General features: G+C 40.1%; 1 protein-coding gene across 2 annotated transcripts in view; it reads left to right on the top strand.

Annotated features, from left to right (window-relative positions):
- LOC128742416 (anaphase-promoting complex subunit 7) overlaps window positions 1–12,075 on the top strand; it is a 91,618-nt gene extending 79,543 nt beyond the window's left edge. For both annotated transcript variants that reach the window (XM_053838771.1, XM_053838770.1), the window contains 2 exons: window positions 9,346–9,620; window positions 9,685–12,075. In XM_053838771.1, the coding sequence (XP_053694746.1) occupies window positions 9,346–9,620; window positions 9,685–9,922 (513 nt within the window). In that variant the 3' untranslated portion in view covers window positions 9,923–12,075. The remainder of the gene's footprint in view (window positions 1–9,345; window positions 9,621–9,684) is intronic.
- The last annotated feature ends 3,615 nt before the right edge of the window (window positions 12,076–15,690 follow it).

Below are 15,690 nucleotides of genomic sequence, written 5' to 3'. Positions count from 1 at the left end.
ACCATAGCGGACCGCCTGGTGGTCACTGTGAGTGTAGCCATTATCTACCCGCCAGTCTCCTATCAGACCAGGACTGCCGAAAGTCACATCGATGATAGACTCCGCACCGTTCCTACTGAAGGTACTTGTGTTGCCGACGTTGGCCAGATCTACGTTGAGCTTTGCCAGAGCTTCAAGCAGAATCCGACCCCTATGGTTCGTGCGACGACTTCCCCACTCTACCGCCCAAGCGTTAAAGTCGTCCGCCACAACCACCGGCCTTAAACCAGTCAGCACAACTGATACTCGGTCTACCATCCGCGTAAACTGCTCGATAGACCAACTCGGCGGAGCATAACAACTGCAGTAGAACACTCCACCCACTTTGGCAACCGCAAATCCCTCGTCTGCAGTTGACACAACCTCCTGAACCGGGAACCTCCTTGTTGTCCATATAGCCGCCGTCGCAGACCTATCCGAGACCCAGTTGCCGTTTCCGGCAGGGACGCGATATGGATCCGATACTATGGCAATGTCCATTGCTGACTCAGAAACTGCTTGGTGTAACAGCTGCTGAGCTGTGCTGCAGTGGTTCAGGTTGAGTTGTGTCACTTGCACTATGAACGTGGCTTAGTCGCCGGCACACCGGCCGGGCACCTTGGACCTCCCGTTACGTGCTTTGCGTCCCGTTTACCGGTACAGATCAGGCACTTAGGAGGCTCCGCGCAGTCCTTTGCTTTATGGCCAGCACTGCCACATCTCCTGCACAACTGGCTCCTATCTGGCCCCTTGCAGTTCCAGGCTTTATGTCCGTGCTCGAAACACCGGAAGCAAGCTTCCGACTGCTTGGTCACGCTCAGTGGGCATACCGACCACCCCACTTTTAGCCTAGCAGCTTTCAGGGCTTTGTTTCCGTCAATCAGCGGAAGTCGTATGGTGGCTACCTGGGTCCCGGCCGGACCCTTGCGTAGGCGAACCGCCTCGGTTGCCACCACCACTCCACTTTGCTCTTTGAGAGCTTGTACGACCTCACGCATTTCGGTGATCTCGTCCAGGTTCTTAAGCTGGAGAGTCACTTCTGGTGTGAGAGCACGTACCTTCACTCCGTCCCCGAGCACTCCTTCCGCTATGGGCTTGTATGCGGAACTCTTCTTTGTGGCGTCCTTCTTTAACTCGAGGATCATATCGCCCGTGCGTGAGCGGCGGATCCTCCGTACGTCCGCGCCCAGATCCTTGAGTAGGGCGTCTCCTCTCATGGCCTTCAGAACCTCCGAGTATTTCGACCCGTCGGTTTTCAGGATAAGAGCGTCGCCCTTCTTCGCTCGCTTTCTTGCCGGTTTAGGTGGAGCAGTTTTTTTTACTGGAGCCTCCTCCGCCTTTTCTCTTGGCCCTAACCTCGGTCCACGGGCCACCTGTCTTGGAGCTTCCCGCTGGTTCATCGGTTAGCTCTGCCAACCCGCTAGCCTGAGGGCTTTTACCGATCAGGCGTTTTTTCGGTCCGCCAGGGGTGCTATCCCCCGGGGACTGTCTCGGGCGCTTGGCGGATGCCTTACCGCTGCTGGTAGCGCTTTCCGTAGCCTCCTGGGCCGCGTTACGACACTCCGTCAACGGGCAAGCGTCCGTTTGTACTGCCTTCGACGCCTTCACGGTCACCTTCTTAGCCTCTCCTGCACGCGCCACGAGGTCGTTGTGCGTTTTGGTCGCTGCATTCAAGGTTCTCCGAAGCATGAGCAAGCTCTGCTTCAGGTCCTTGGAGAAATTGCCGCGACCTGACGTAAACTCGATTATTATTACCTCGAGCTGCTGTGACGCTGCTACCACTTTAGGTACAGCGTCTATTTTTCTCCATCGCCCTGATAAGCGCTGGGCCGTTCATCGCTGTGTCCGGCGTGGTAGGCATACCGCTGCCTTTGCCACCCACACTAGCGCTCCTAGTTGCATCCTTCTCCACCCTTGGTGGAGAACGCTGGATGCCTCCTCTAGCGAACGGGTTTTCCACCGTATCCACACTTGTTGTATTTTTGATTTTGTCTTCCATAAGAATCCCACGAGTTGAGGGGAAAGAAAAGTCCGCCACATCAGAGTCCCTCATGATGCGGTAAGGGCTGATTACTGTGGAGGGCGCTTTGGTACTCCACAGGCTCCGTTTGAGGCTGAGTATTTATAGAACCCCCCCCCCCCCCCACCATTCATCCCTCGGCACGGGTCGCATGGCACCTTGGATTAGGGGTTTATCCATTCATGTTTTTACTTTTAGCCATGGATAATAGCTATTAAAACCATCCTCCTTTGGGGGCTTTGGACCCTCTGCTCAGGTTCTCGGTATTTTCAGGTTCATCGAACATGCTTCTACCGAGATCCGTCATTTGCAGGCGGAGAGTTTACACTCAGCCTTCGCATGAGTGCCCCCTTCTCTGCCGCATACGACCCTAGTTTCCACCGGTTGTCCGATTTCCACTAAGGAGCGTATCCCGGATGGTACCACGAGGAGGTAGAGATAGGAGTTGCTAAATAAGAGGCTGTGGAACTTCGTGATAGTTCTGGAGCGCATTATTCAACCATTTACCATCCAATGTATGTATGTATGTATGTATGTATGTATGTATGTATGTATGTATGTATGTATGTATGTATGTATGTATGTATGTATGTATGTATGTATGTATGTATGTGTGTATGTATGTGTGTATGTGTTGACAATCTGTAATTTTTAAATTTGCATTGAAATTCAAGAAAAGTGAGAAACGTGTCGATTGTCTGAAGTTTTTGAAGCCTCTTAGTGGACTACGAGCTCTGAAATTAAAGAAAAGGAAAAACTTTTACCGACTAAATTCCACTATTTAATATTTATTCGCGACAGATACGTATACGCTTTGAAATAAGACACTGATGAAGGCTACACGTCGTAGGCGAACTACGTATCTGTTGCAAATAAATATTAAATAGTGGGATTCAATCGAAAAGTTTTTTTTTTCTTTGATTTCAGAATTCAATTGTCATTTCCTTCACTTGCTGTTACTCACAATTGTACAAGAAAAGCAAAAAGCGAAGAATAGCAGTTAATTTAAGCATGTAGGTATAGTGGTGCATAGGATTAAAAATACTAGTGAGTTGATTTTTCCAAATAAATTTATACAAATTTCAAACAAATTTTGCGCATCAATAGATGCTCTTTTCAATCAATAGATACTAGAGCTTAGAAATGTTATATGAAAAATAGGAAGTAAACGTTGCACTGTAGTAATTTTGTAAGATTTATTTTCGTTAGTGACATTTTAAAGGACCGATGTCTTATGTCATGTATCATGTTTTATCATCATATCGATCATATTTTCCATTCTCAAGCATGTTTATGGCGCAGCTTTTGCACTATTTTTCGCCCTCATCTTGTTTTCCTAACCCTCTAACATTGTAAAATCGAGGCGATTAAGCTAATGACTATCTATTCATGAAAGTACATTCAAAAGAAGCCTAAGTTTTGATTTCCATGCAAAAAAATTATCTGAAGGAGCGCCAGCTAAGAAAATGTTCCATTCGTCTTTTTCATATCTAATGCTCTATTCAGTTATTTTTTCTAATTCGGATATATTGCAAAATGCAAGCCAAGCAAACTAATAGTAAAATTTTGAGAATAATCATTTTGTTGTAGATATCCTTTTTCTTCAAAAGCGAAGTATAATAATAATTTTTCTGTACAGTTGTTTTTCAAACTTTTGAACGCATGGTATTAATATCAAAATGTCAAAAAATCTGCTATGAACGCATATTTCATATTGTCAATTCAAAACAAGTTTCGTATATGGCTCTGAAGCCCGAAAGTTAAGGCCGTCTGTAGACCCGTTAGAGGGTTAATTTCTAATTTTCTGTATGTATATTCATTCAAGCCTGTAAAAATTATCTTTTGTGTTTACATTATGTTTCGATAAATCACGTAAATATTATAAAACTGAATAAGGTGTTCATCAAGTATGACGCTTACAAGTATTTACGCGTCCAAGGAAAGAAAATATAATTATTCTGCGCAATACGCTGTGAATTTTACTGGCGAATAAGGATTTTGAGGATTACGGAACGGATATTTAAAAATAGTTAGTCAAGTTAATTAGGCCATTACAAATATTTTATAAAGTTTTTGTCCTTCCGGTGTTCGGCCACTGAAGGGGAGGGCGAAAAAAAAACAAAGTGAATTTTTTAATCGAGCAAAAAAACATGGATTCTAAGAATTTTTATTTAAGGTTTAAACTTGAAAACCGAATCTATTTTTGCTTATAATATATACGTTATTATTGTCTTTGCAAAAATATACGAAAAAAGACAAAAACGAGGGAAAATTTTTTTGGATGATTTTTTGGAAATTCCATTGTTCGAATTTCCATTTCTGTTTCGTGCTAGAAGCGTTAATTCAACTCGGAGACTCATTTTTCGAGTTTTTCAGACTGTAGAGCCCACAGACAATTGATTTTATTAAAAGAATGTGACTCATATCCTACAAATTATTTTTTTGTCCCCCGATTTTTCAAGGCAATTTCCAAGGGGGGGGAGGTCGGTAGACAAAAACTTTAAATATGATTTGCAATGGCCTTTTAGATGTTCCTGAGAAATTAAATAATGATTAGGCCATTACAAATATTTTATAAAGTTTTTGACCTTCCGGTGTTCGGCCACTGAAGGGGGGGGGGGGCGAAAAAAACAAAGTGAATTTTTTAATCGAGCAAAAAAAAACATGGATTTTAAGAATTTTTATTTAAGGTTTAAACGTGAAAACCAAATCTATTCTTGCTTATAATATATACGTTATTATTTTCTATGCAAAAATATAGTATAATCAATATATATAGAATGCCAGTGTCGCTGCAGTGCGCGTGGTAAACATCACACATGTTCAGATAATGTATTTACATTATATATGCAAATGTGTGTGTGCCTGAGATTCATCAAAAGGGGAATCTCATTGTCAAACTTTGACAACCAGTTTGAAATTTCAACTATGGCTGCCAAATAATGTGATTGGAAACTTCGCTTGCTTCAAATTTCTGAAAAAAAAATCGGTGCTAAAGGGCGCAGTTCTGGGATTCTATTCATCCGGACGAAAAGAAAAAGAACGTTTAACACCATTTCACTGGCATAAAAACACAGCGGAGAGCGCACTGATGACAGCACCAACCAGCGCACAGATAAAGAACAGATAAATAACAATGAGAAACTTTGACAATGAAGTTCCCGATGCACAGACTTGATACAGATTGTCAGCATCATGTTTACCACAATGAGTCCTGTAGAAAAACAGCGACACTGGCATTCTATATATATTGATTCTACTAAAAATATACGAAAAAAGACAAAAACGAAGGAAAATTTTTTTGGACGATTTTCGGAAATTCCATTGTTCGAATTTCAACTCGGTTAATTCAACTCGGAGACTCATTTTTCGAGTTTTTCAGACTGTAGAGTCCACAGACAATTGATTTTATAAAAAGAAATTTGACTCATATCCTACAAATTATTTTTTTGTCCCCCGATTTTTCAAGCCAATTTCCAAGGGGGGGGGGAGGGGGGGGGGGGTGACAGAGAACAGACATCCATTCAGAAACATATTTTTTGAGAATTCTTGGATAAAATTTCAAATTAAAATCACCTAATATGCTAGCGACTAAATGATTTGGTTGATTTGCACACTGACAACCTTTGGCTCCACTGGCGCTAGTATATATGTACTAAAAGCGTTATGCTAGCGCCAGAAGCTAGCTGTTGTGAGTTTAGTGTAGAATTTTATGCGCCTTTAGCGACACCATCACTATAGTTTCCCAACTAATTTGAGATAAGTTTTATCCAAGTGGGGACCTTTCGCTTGGATCCTTGGATGTCTGTTCTCTGTGGTAATCCTACAATGGAGCACCCCGCGAGCTGTAAGCGGCAAACTAAAACTTGATGTCGCTGCCATCGCTACTATGTAACTCCAGCACAAAGTAATGTTGGTAAAGGTGCATGCATATTTTTGTATGCGTTTGGCAAACTATTTCTGGAGGGCGCCACCGGCAGATTTACACACACCACAGATACACACAAAAAATCGATTACTTTCTTCGAGCCTGTTAATCTGTTGTCTGTGGATAAACATAGTTTTCAGCAATCCATTAACAAATCTATTCTAAAAGTATTTATATCACAGAGAACAGACATCCAAGCGAAAGGTCCCCACTTGGATAAAACTTATGTCAAATTAGTTGGGAAACTTCTCGAAAAATTCTCGGGAATTCTCGAAAAATATGTTCCTGAATGGATGTCTGTTCTCTGTGGGATTACTCGTTGATTACATAAAAACCTTTTACACACTTTTCGTCAATTACCTGGTAGTCTGTTCTCTGTGTTATACCTACAACACATTACATAATCTTGATTATTTTATGATCTTGCTAGACCACAAAAATGATTAATAGCAAGAATATCCCTCATTGTTACATGTGGCAATTTCAATGAAGGTAACACGTGTTTGTTTTTGACGACAACGGTGCTGTAAATCGAACGTGGTATCGGTTGATGATCGTAGTAACCACTGATATTGCGCATACAATGCGTTGCGGGTTTTATATGGAAAACTAATTTCTCGAGTTTTCGAGTTTTTTCCAGTAAATTTTCCGATTTATCTCGCCGTAAAAACATAGCCGTGGTGGAAACGAACACAATAAAGAAAGACGATTCAAATCGGACCCTCCGTTCTCAAGTAATGCGCGGTCGAGCTTTTTTGCTGCTCTTTTATATATAAGATATTTATATAGTAGAAAGACAAAACGTCTTTCAGAACTTGACCCTTCTTTATCGATAGACTTCACTGCCGGTTATTAGAGTACATGAAAATCACGGGGCTAGTGTAAAGATCCTATCAACTCTGTAGCGGTACCGCCCAGTCGAGGCTCGAACATACGACAGGCTTGTTAGGCCAGCATCGCACCCCGGAGCTAACTGGGCGGGCAGGCTTAATGGCAACTTTGATGCTTGCAATTTTAAACGCGTGCGTGATGATAAAAGCAAAACTATTTGTTTTGCTAACGCGACAACACGACTGAAATTCATTCTCTTGATGCCCATTTGTTTACAGCTTGCTTTTTTCATTTGGCTCTAATACGTTACTCTTGCCTTGTATTACGAGTGTGTTATTTCCTGTATGATATGAGTGACCGCAATAAGAATATTATAGGATTGTTAGAAATCTAATGCACATTTTTAATTCTCATAATCATAGCAGGAAATAAAACGAACAAATGCTCGCAGAACGGCTCAGCAACTGTTACACCAAGCAGTTTCTGAGTCAGCAATGGACATTGCCATAATCTCGGATCCATATCGCGTCCCTGCCGGAAACGGCAACTGGGTCTCGGAAAGGTTCGGGACGGCGGCAGGTTCCCAGTTCATGAGGTTGTGTCAACTGCAGACGAAGGATTTGCGGTTGCCAAAGTGGGTGGAGTGTTCTACTGCAGCTGTTATGCTCCACCGAGTTGGTCTATCGAGCAGTTTACGCGGATGGTAGACTTAGTATCAATTGTGCTGACTGGTTTAAGGTCGGTGGTTGTGGCGGGCGACTTTAACGGATAAAATTTCAAATTAAAATCACCTAATATGCTAGCGTCACCACCACTATAGTTTCCCAACTAAATGATTCTTTTGATTTGCACACTGACAACCTTTGGCTCCTCTGACGCTAGTATATATGGACTATAAGCGTTATGCTAGCGCCAGAAGCTAGCTGTTGTAAGTTTAGTGTAGAATTTTATGCGCCTTTAGCGACATCAACACTATAGTTTCCCAACTAATTTGACATAAGTTTTATCCAAGTGGAGACCTTTCGCTTGGATGTCTGTTCTCTGTGCCACAAGTACCTTCAGTAGGAACGGTGCGGAGTCTATCATCGACGTGACTTTCGGCAGTCCTGGTCTGATAGGAGACTGGTGGGTAGACAATGGCTACACTCACAGTGACCATCAGGTACACTGCTATGGTGTCGGTCAGATAACGAGGTGGCAGGCGGCGAGTAGAGTCGACACTCCAACCACCCGTGGATGCAAGACATACTTCGATCCGGAAATATTTGTGGAAGCGATCCGAAGAGAGTGCGGTGATAGCGGTATGCCCGATCCAAACGCTGATCATTTGATTGAGGTACTGTCACGAGCGTGTGACGCTACCATGTCTAGGAAAAGCCGACCTAGGTATGGGAGGTCACCGGCTTACTGGTGACCAGCTGAAATTGCGGAACTCCGCGAAGCGTGCTTTCGTACGAGGAGAATTATGCAAAGAGGTTGCATAATGCGTTCGGACGAAGGCAGGGCTGAATGTCGAGTAGCACTTGTTGCTGTACGCGCAGCGCTTAAGAGTGAGATAAAAGCTAGTAAACGAGCCTGCTTTGAAAGGTTCTGTGCTAGTGCCAATGCGAACCCGTGGGGTGATACCTACAGGGTCGTAATGGCAAAGATCAAGGGCGTGATGCATCTTATAATAAGTATTATAATTCTCATCTTTAGAGAAAGTTATACACTATAAAAAATTATTTTTGGTGAAATTAAAAAAACATGAAATTTTTAAAATATTATAACTTGTTTGCCCTTCATTCGCCAGCAATGAAACTTTCAGAAAAATTAGTGCATATTGTTACCTTTATCATGTCAAAAAATTAAAATTTTAAAAATGCACTTTTTTAGATATTTAACTTTTTAGTTTTATTTTTTTTTTTTCAACAAAAAAAAATTTTTACAGTCCACATATTTTTTTAGAAAGGTAATTTTATTATCTACAACTTTTCTGAAGACGCTATTTCGATCAAATAAACCATTTTTCCAATATAAAATATTTAATGGATTAGCACCATTTTTGGTTAGGTCAAAAGGGCCTGCAGTCGACATCTTAAACAAATACCTGATATGATAAAATGACACCATTTTTTAAGGAGAACAGCTATGCAAAGTTTCAGCTAAATCAAAAATGATAAATTAAAAAATATGTTATTTTTTCGTCACTTGGCGTGGAATCCCTCCCTTGCATTCAATGAAGAAATGAATCTTAATATTTCGGTTTATTTTTACTTTTTAATGGGGCTTTCAACCGGTAGTTGGTTCGCACCAAAGTATTTCGCTCTTCTCTTTTAAACATTCACTTAAACAATGGCACTCACAGATTCTTATAAACATACATATGCAAGAAATGCAGTTTACATTAGTCTTTGATCCAATTATCTGATGTAGTCCTACGTCACCCTTTCGTACAACGCTTAGGGCTGTATATATTGTAGTTTTTTTTATATTCAAAAGAGTATTTTACTTTAGTTTTTGGAAACATGCATTATATCCAAGATTATATGTCTTTTTTGCATTTCAGCTTCTTTGCCGTGCTTATTTACAAGATGATGCAACAAAACCAAAAGTCAAACCGCTGCTACAGAAAGCACTAAATCTGAACGAACTTTATCTTCCTGCAATATATCTTTTAGCTGAGATTTATCGACAGGAAAATGACGTTGTGAGCTGTGTTCAATTATTAAAGAAACATGCAATATTAACACAAAGCTGCAAACTAAATGTTATGTTAGGCGATCTGCTCAGTAACAATAAAGACCATTCTGCGGCGCTGGAGCATTATACTACTGCACTAAAGTAAATGTTGATGTGCACATTAGTTGTTTATGCAAATTAATATAATGGATTTAAAACATTTTAGTTTGGATCCCACAAATCGATGTGCTATGACAGGACTGCTTGCAATGGGACAACCTTGCACTGCGGGAACTAGTGGAAGCTTAAGCACGTCTTACCTGAATTCATCTTTGATTGACGATTGCAGCGATGTTGCAGATAATCACTTGGAAACAATGGAAAACCAACAGAGCATGCAGAACGAAGTTGAATCAGAAAGCGATATTATGTGGTCTGATGTAGAGATTGATATTAATCAATAGAGATTGCTGACATTTATCTTACGCACACTTTGCCACCTATACGTGAAGACACGATTTGTATTCATCGAAAATCGTTTCCCGATGCCAACAAACTACCAATAGAACAAATCATCATACCGTCAATTGACAGATACTGGCGCCCTTGTTTACATTTTGTAAAATTTTCCTTTCCGTTTATAGCGAATGTAGCGTGTTTTTTAACATTTTACAGGCATAATGGCCTTTAAATTTAGTCCTAATGCTGTTTAAACTCGGTTTAAACAAAAACCTTGCCGTTTAAACAGCTGAAACTTTTTGGGATTCTGCGGTCTGTTTGTAAACAAGGACGCCAGTATCTGCCAGATGACATCACCTTGATTTGTTCACCATTGCGTATCAGTAATCCTTATAACCCTACACCAGTGGTTCCCAACCTTTTTTTTGTCCGCGAACTCCCTGGCGATATTTCACAAAAAATGTACCCCCTGCAAACAAAATGTGTATTTATGTGTAACATTTTGTTGGAAAAGATTGACGAAAATAGGACCAAATAGAATAGAAATTCCTTCTTTAAAAACCGTAAACAAATGTCGTCATCGTCATCGTCCGCAATATCCCGAAGTGGTTCGTGATATTTCAAGCAGTCGTCTTTATTCGATTCGATTCTGGGTCACTCGTTACCTAGTCTTACCGTCGCAAGTCGCAAGTCCCTCTGTTACTGGTGCCGGTGGGGTTGTTGTAGAAAACTTTTTTCTTCGCTCTGTCGTCCTTCATCATTCGGTGCATTTAATTTAAGCCCAATCCTTTTAAACTCCGCTGACAGTCTGGCGTAGATTGTCTCCGCCGTCGAAAAGTTCCTGGATGTGTCATCAAAGTTATCTGCGAAGGCAATGAGTGGGCTACCTTTGCTGAAAATCGTGCCACTCGTTTCAATGCCCGCTCTTCGGATCACACCATTAAGAGTGATGTTATAAAGCACACAAGATAAGCCGTCACCTTCTCTTAACCTTTGCCGCATCTTGGAGGGGCTTGAGAGTGCCCACGAGATGTTTACGTCTACGTTTACTAAAAACAGCTGTTCGGTGTCGGTGTTTGCGGAATAGTGTAAATCGTATAAAAAAACGAATTCCTTTTATCAAACACTCGACAGTTTAATTTATATCTATTTCGAAATCGCTGAGGGCGTTGGGAGCAGTCAACTAATTCTAACACTCAATGAGCACCCAGTGGAATTTAATTTCCTTTTAAGGGGACATGAAAAACTAAAATTTTTGAAAAAATCATTATTTTTTTTACCTTTGTTATACTATAACAAAGGTTTAGGAATTGGTCGAAAAACACGAAATTGATCCGAGGCCCGGAGGGCCGAGTCACATATACCAATCGACAGGGTTCGACGAACTGAGCAATGTGTGTGTGTGTGTGTATGTGTGTATGTATGTGCGGGGCGCAACTTTTCTATCGCCTGTTTCTCGGAGATGGCTGAACCGATTTGTTCGCTATTACTTTTGTTTGAAAGGTATTATTGCCTAGTATATCACTATTGAATTGTTTCGAGGTCCGACATTTCGTTTAAAAGTTATAAGTAAAAAAGTAAAAATTAAGTGACACGATTTTCTCCGGACCCAAATGACCGATTTCAACAATCTTGGTATCGAATGAAAGCTCTTGTTAACACTAAATTTTTCGGATAAATTTTTTTGAAAACAAACAATCAGTTTAAAAGTTATGCTTAAAAAACCTGTTTTGACAAGGTAATAATTATCGCCTGTTTCTTAGAAATGACTAAACCGATTTAGACGCCATTAGTCTCATTTGACAGGTAACATAACCTAATAGATCACTATTGATTTGTTTTTTGATTGGACGTTTAATTTGAAAGTTATGATCAATTGAATACAACACATTAAAATTTACAATAAGTTATAACGATTTCATCAAACATGATTTATCTAGTTTGAATTATTTTGGCATCAAATTAGAGATTTTAACGCTACAAATATATCTGCAAAATTTCAGAAGAATCGGTTTTGCCGATCAAAAGATATTAACCCTCCAACACTCGCGCCGACTTTTGTAATTCGGTAACTCGCGCGCACAATGGCCCAAAGCCAAAAAGACATGCGCATTAGAATTTTGACTGGGAAAACTTGGTTTTAGGTTTATGGAACCTTCGGAAGAATTTCTTGAAATTGAAAGTTCTATCGTCTGGTGCAATTTAAATTTTGATTAATCCCCCTAAAAGTGAAATAAAAAAAATATTTTTCTTCAGTTTCAATATAACACATTGATGTGTTCTGCAAAATTTTAGAACATATTATTACAAGAAATTTTGTTGAATACAGTAACCTTCTATCTATTAAGCGAAGAGAGAAAAATCTTATTCATTGTATATGAATTTGTAAGATCAGTTTTTTCTATTTTAGCTCTTTTTGTAATTGTTGTATTCCTTTTTCATGTATTACAAAATTATATAAATAGTAAAAATACACAACTTTGATGAATATAGTATACCTTATGTTTGTTTGTTTAGGTACTGTAGAACTTTGATTAAAAAAATGCCTTAATTTTGACCCCGAATGACTCGACTACCAACAGATACATTTTAAACATTTTATATTTGCTGATTGTGTTGCTGCATACAGACACCATTTTTACAAATGAAGAAACGAGACAAACTTCAAGGGCCAATCGCGGTACAACTCACATGCTGATTGCTTCGTTTCTGTGATGTCAGTTTATGCTGATCTATTTGCCCAACAATTTAAAGTATTAATGCATTGAATAATTATGACATTTTGCTCATAACAAGGTAATTGAAGAACATACGTAAGTTAAACAGAGATTTGTAACTTTATAACAATATGGCATTCAAAAACCTACACGTGTTGTACAAAATGCAACAACGTGAGTAATCGAAGGTTAATAGAAATTGATGAAATTTATTCAAGAAAACTTTATTGATGTCAATCAAAAATAATGGCGTTACAGAAATTTATGCGTAGTTCAAAAACCTATAAACTAGACTTTTACTACGCAATGTATATGTTAAAGAATAATATTTCCTCTTATAACTAGCTTTTACTTGCACTTACTCAAATTACCAACCAGCTTACCTTTACTCAGTAATTTCATGAAAAAAGGATCTATCAAAATTTATAGGTGCTGCTATTTTGTTCAAATTTTGTAAACTTATTTAATTTCCAAAAATTTAATTAAAACCAACGCACCACGCAACGTTAACCAATAGATGAATTATGTTCCGAAGACGTGTCGATTTCTATCTCAAATAGCAAGTAAGACCGTATAACAAAGGTTCCTTTCACCACTAGGTGGATTAAATCGGGTTTTTTATTTCAGACTTTGATTGTGCAATCTTTTTCGTTTATTTTGATACTAAATTTGTAATGATCCGACCATGGGAAGAGGCTGAAAAACGATCATACCCATAAGCATTCCAGTGCGACGTGGAACAACTTCGGCGGAATAAAACGCCGCTCCTGGAAAACCACGATTTTCAAACTTTATGTACCTTTTTCTCAGAAGCTACACAACGTATTGGAACAAACTTTTTTTATTGTTGTTGGTAGTAGCTTGGGAAAGACTTTTATAACTTTTGAGTTTCGTAAACAAAACTCAGCTTAAGAAAAACGAAAAAGAAGAAAAATAGATGCCTGAAAAAATAAAATTTTGTCTTCTTTTTCTCGTGGTCGTGGTTTCGTGGTTTTCCAGGAGCGGCGTTTTATTCCGCCGAAGTTGTTCCACGCCGCACTGGAATGCTTATGTGTATGATCGTTTTTCGGCCTCTTCCCGTGGTCAGATCATTACAAATTTAGTATCAAAATAAGCGGAAAAGACTGCAGAATCAAAATCTGAAATAAAAAAATAATGATTTTTTCACAATTTTTGGTCGTTTATGTCCCCTTAAGGGGCTCTAAATTACAGAAAACAACTAAGCTACTGGTTCAACAAAAAACAAAAATTTATATCCGGTTATCTTGATATTAATTCTACTCTATGCGCTTAAATGCGCTTAAATTATATAATCTATTTATATAATCTATTTATATAAGAAGCTTATGTCTGTCGCCAAAACGAGGGGCGTGATATGTATTTTCGTGGTAATAATCGCCCCCATTAAGCAAAGACTCAAACCAATCATACCAGATTACATACAAGACGAGCAAAAGTAGTGTAGTTGCACCTCATAGAGTTACATAGCGTTAGCGTTACATAGCGTACCTCCTATTTGCCCTCAATGGATCATTGAGAAAGCTAAAAAAATTCACAGATGGCTCCAGCATAGACATGTTCTGTCAAACACTCTCGACGAACGTCTATGACCGACTGTCAAACTGCCTTGCAATCTGATTGGCCCAACTAAAAAGACCGGTTCAGATTAACCGTTATCAACCGTCAACAATAACGGAACGGCAAGAAATTATGACGTGTAATCTGTATCAGCCTTAAAGTTTACTAAATATGCCACGTGGGGCTTTAGTGTTCATCTAGCGGAAAGCATGAGCAAAAGCTACCTACAATGATCCATTGGACGCGAGGCGACGTGCGCGGGTTACAACTATCTATTTATTTATTGTCAATTGCAAGGAAAATTGTACCATCCAAATTGCGATATCGCTCATAAAAGTGCTATTTTGCATTAAATCGTTTCGGTATCTTCGGCGCACTTATTCGTTACCTTCCAAGCAATAAGTACGCCGAAGATACCGAAACGATTTAATGCAAAATAGCACTTTTATGAGCGATATCGCACTTTGGATGGTACAATTTTCCTTGCAATTGACAATATATAATCTATCTATTTGTATAAGAGGCTTATGTCTGTACCGAAAACCAGGTCTCTGACAGGACGTCATAAGAGGCTTATCGGTAACTAAAACAAGGTCCCTGACAGGACGTCATGCTTTTGTAGCAATGGGTTGTGTTCTCAGTCGACCGTTGGACTGCTCGATTGCTCAACTGGTTGACTAGACTGCTCGACTGGACTGGTCGATTAGACTGCTCGATTTGATTGCTCGACTGGACTGCTCAACTGAACTGCTCGACTGAACTGTTCGATTCAACTTCTCGACTCAACTGCTTGATTGGATAGATCGACTTGACTGCTTGACTGAACAGCTCGATTTAACTGCTCGAGTGGACTACTCGACTCGGCTGCTTGTCACATATGCTAGACTTACTACTCGAGTTGACTGCTCTACTTAACTGCACGATTGAACTGCTCGACTGGACTATTCGAGTCGACTGCTCGACGGGACTACTTGACTGGACAGCATGATTTATCTGCTCGACTAGACTGCTCGATTCAACTGTTCGATTCGACGCTCGACTCAACTGCTCGATTCAACTGCTTGATTCCACTGCTCGACTGGACTACTCGACTCAACTGCTCGAATGAGCTGCCTGACTCAACTACTCGATTGGACTACTCGAATCGGCTGCTCGACTCAACTACTCAACCTGATTGCTCAATTAAACTGCTCGACTAGACTACACGATTTGATTGCTCAACTCAACTGACAGCTTGATTCTACAGTTCGACTAGACTGCTCGACTTAGCCACTCAACCCGACTGCTTGACTCAACTACTTGACTTCGACTTGACTGTTCAACTTAACTGCTCGACTGAATAGGTTGACCGAACTGCTCGACTCAACTGCTCAACTCAACTGCTCGACTAGACTACTCGATTCAACTGCTCGACGGGACTACTCGACTTGACTGCTCGATTAAACTGCTTGACTGGACTGCTCGATTAAACTGCTCGA

This window comes from Sabethes cyaneus, chromosome 3 (assembly GCF_943734655.1).
Source record: "Sabethes cyaneus chromosome 3, idSabCyanKW18_F2, whole genome shotgun sequence".
In the NCBI taxonomy this organism is placed as follows: domain Eukaryota; kingdom Metazoa; phylum Arthropoda; class Insecta; order Diptera; family Culicidae; genus Sabethes; species Sabethes cyaneus.
The sequence above is the reverse complement of the archived record's forward strand: the minus strand, read 5'-3'. Positions and strand labels throughout refer to the sequence as shown.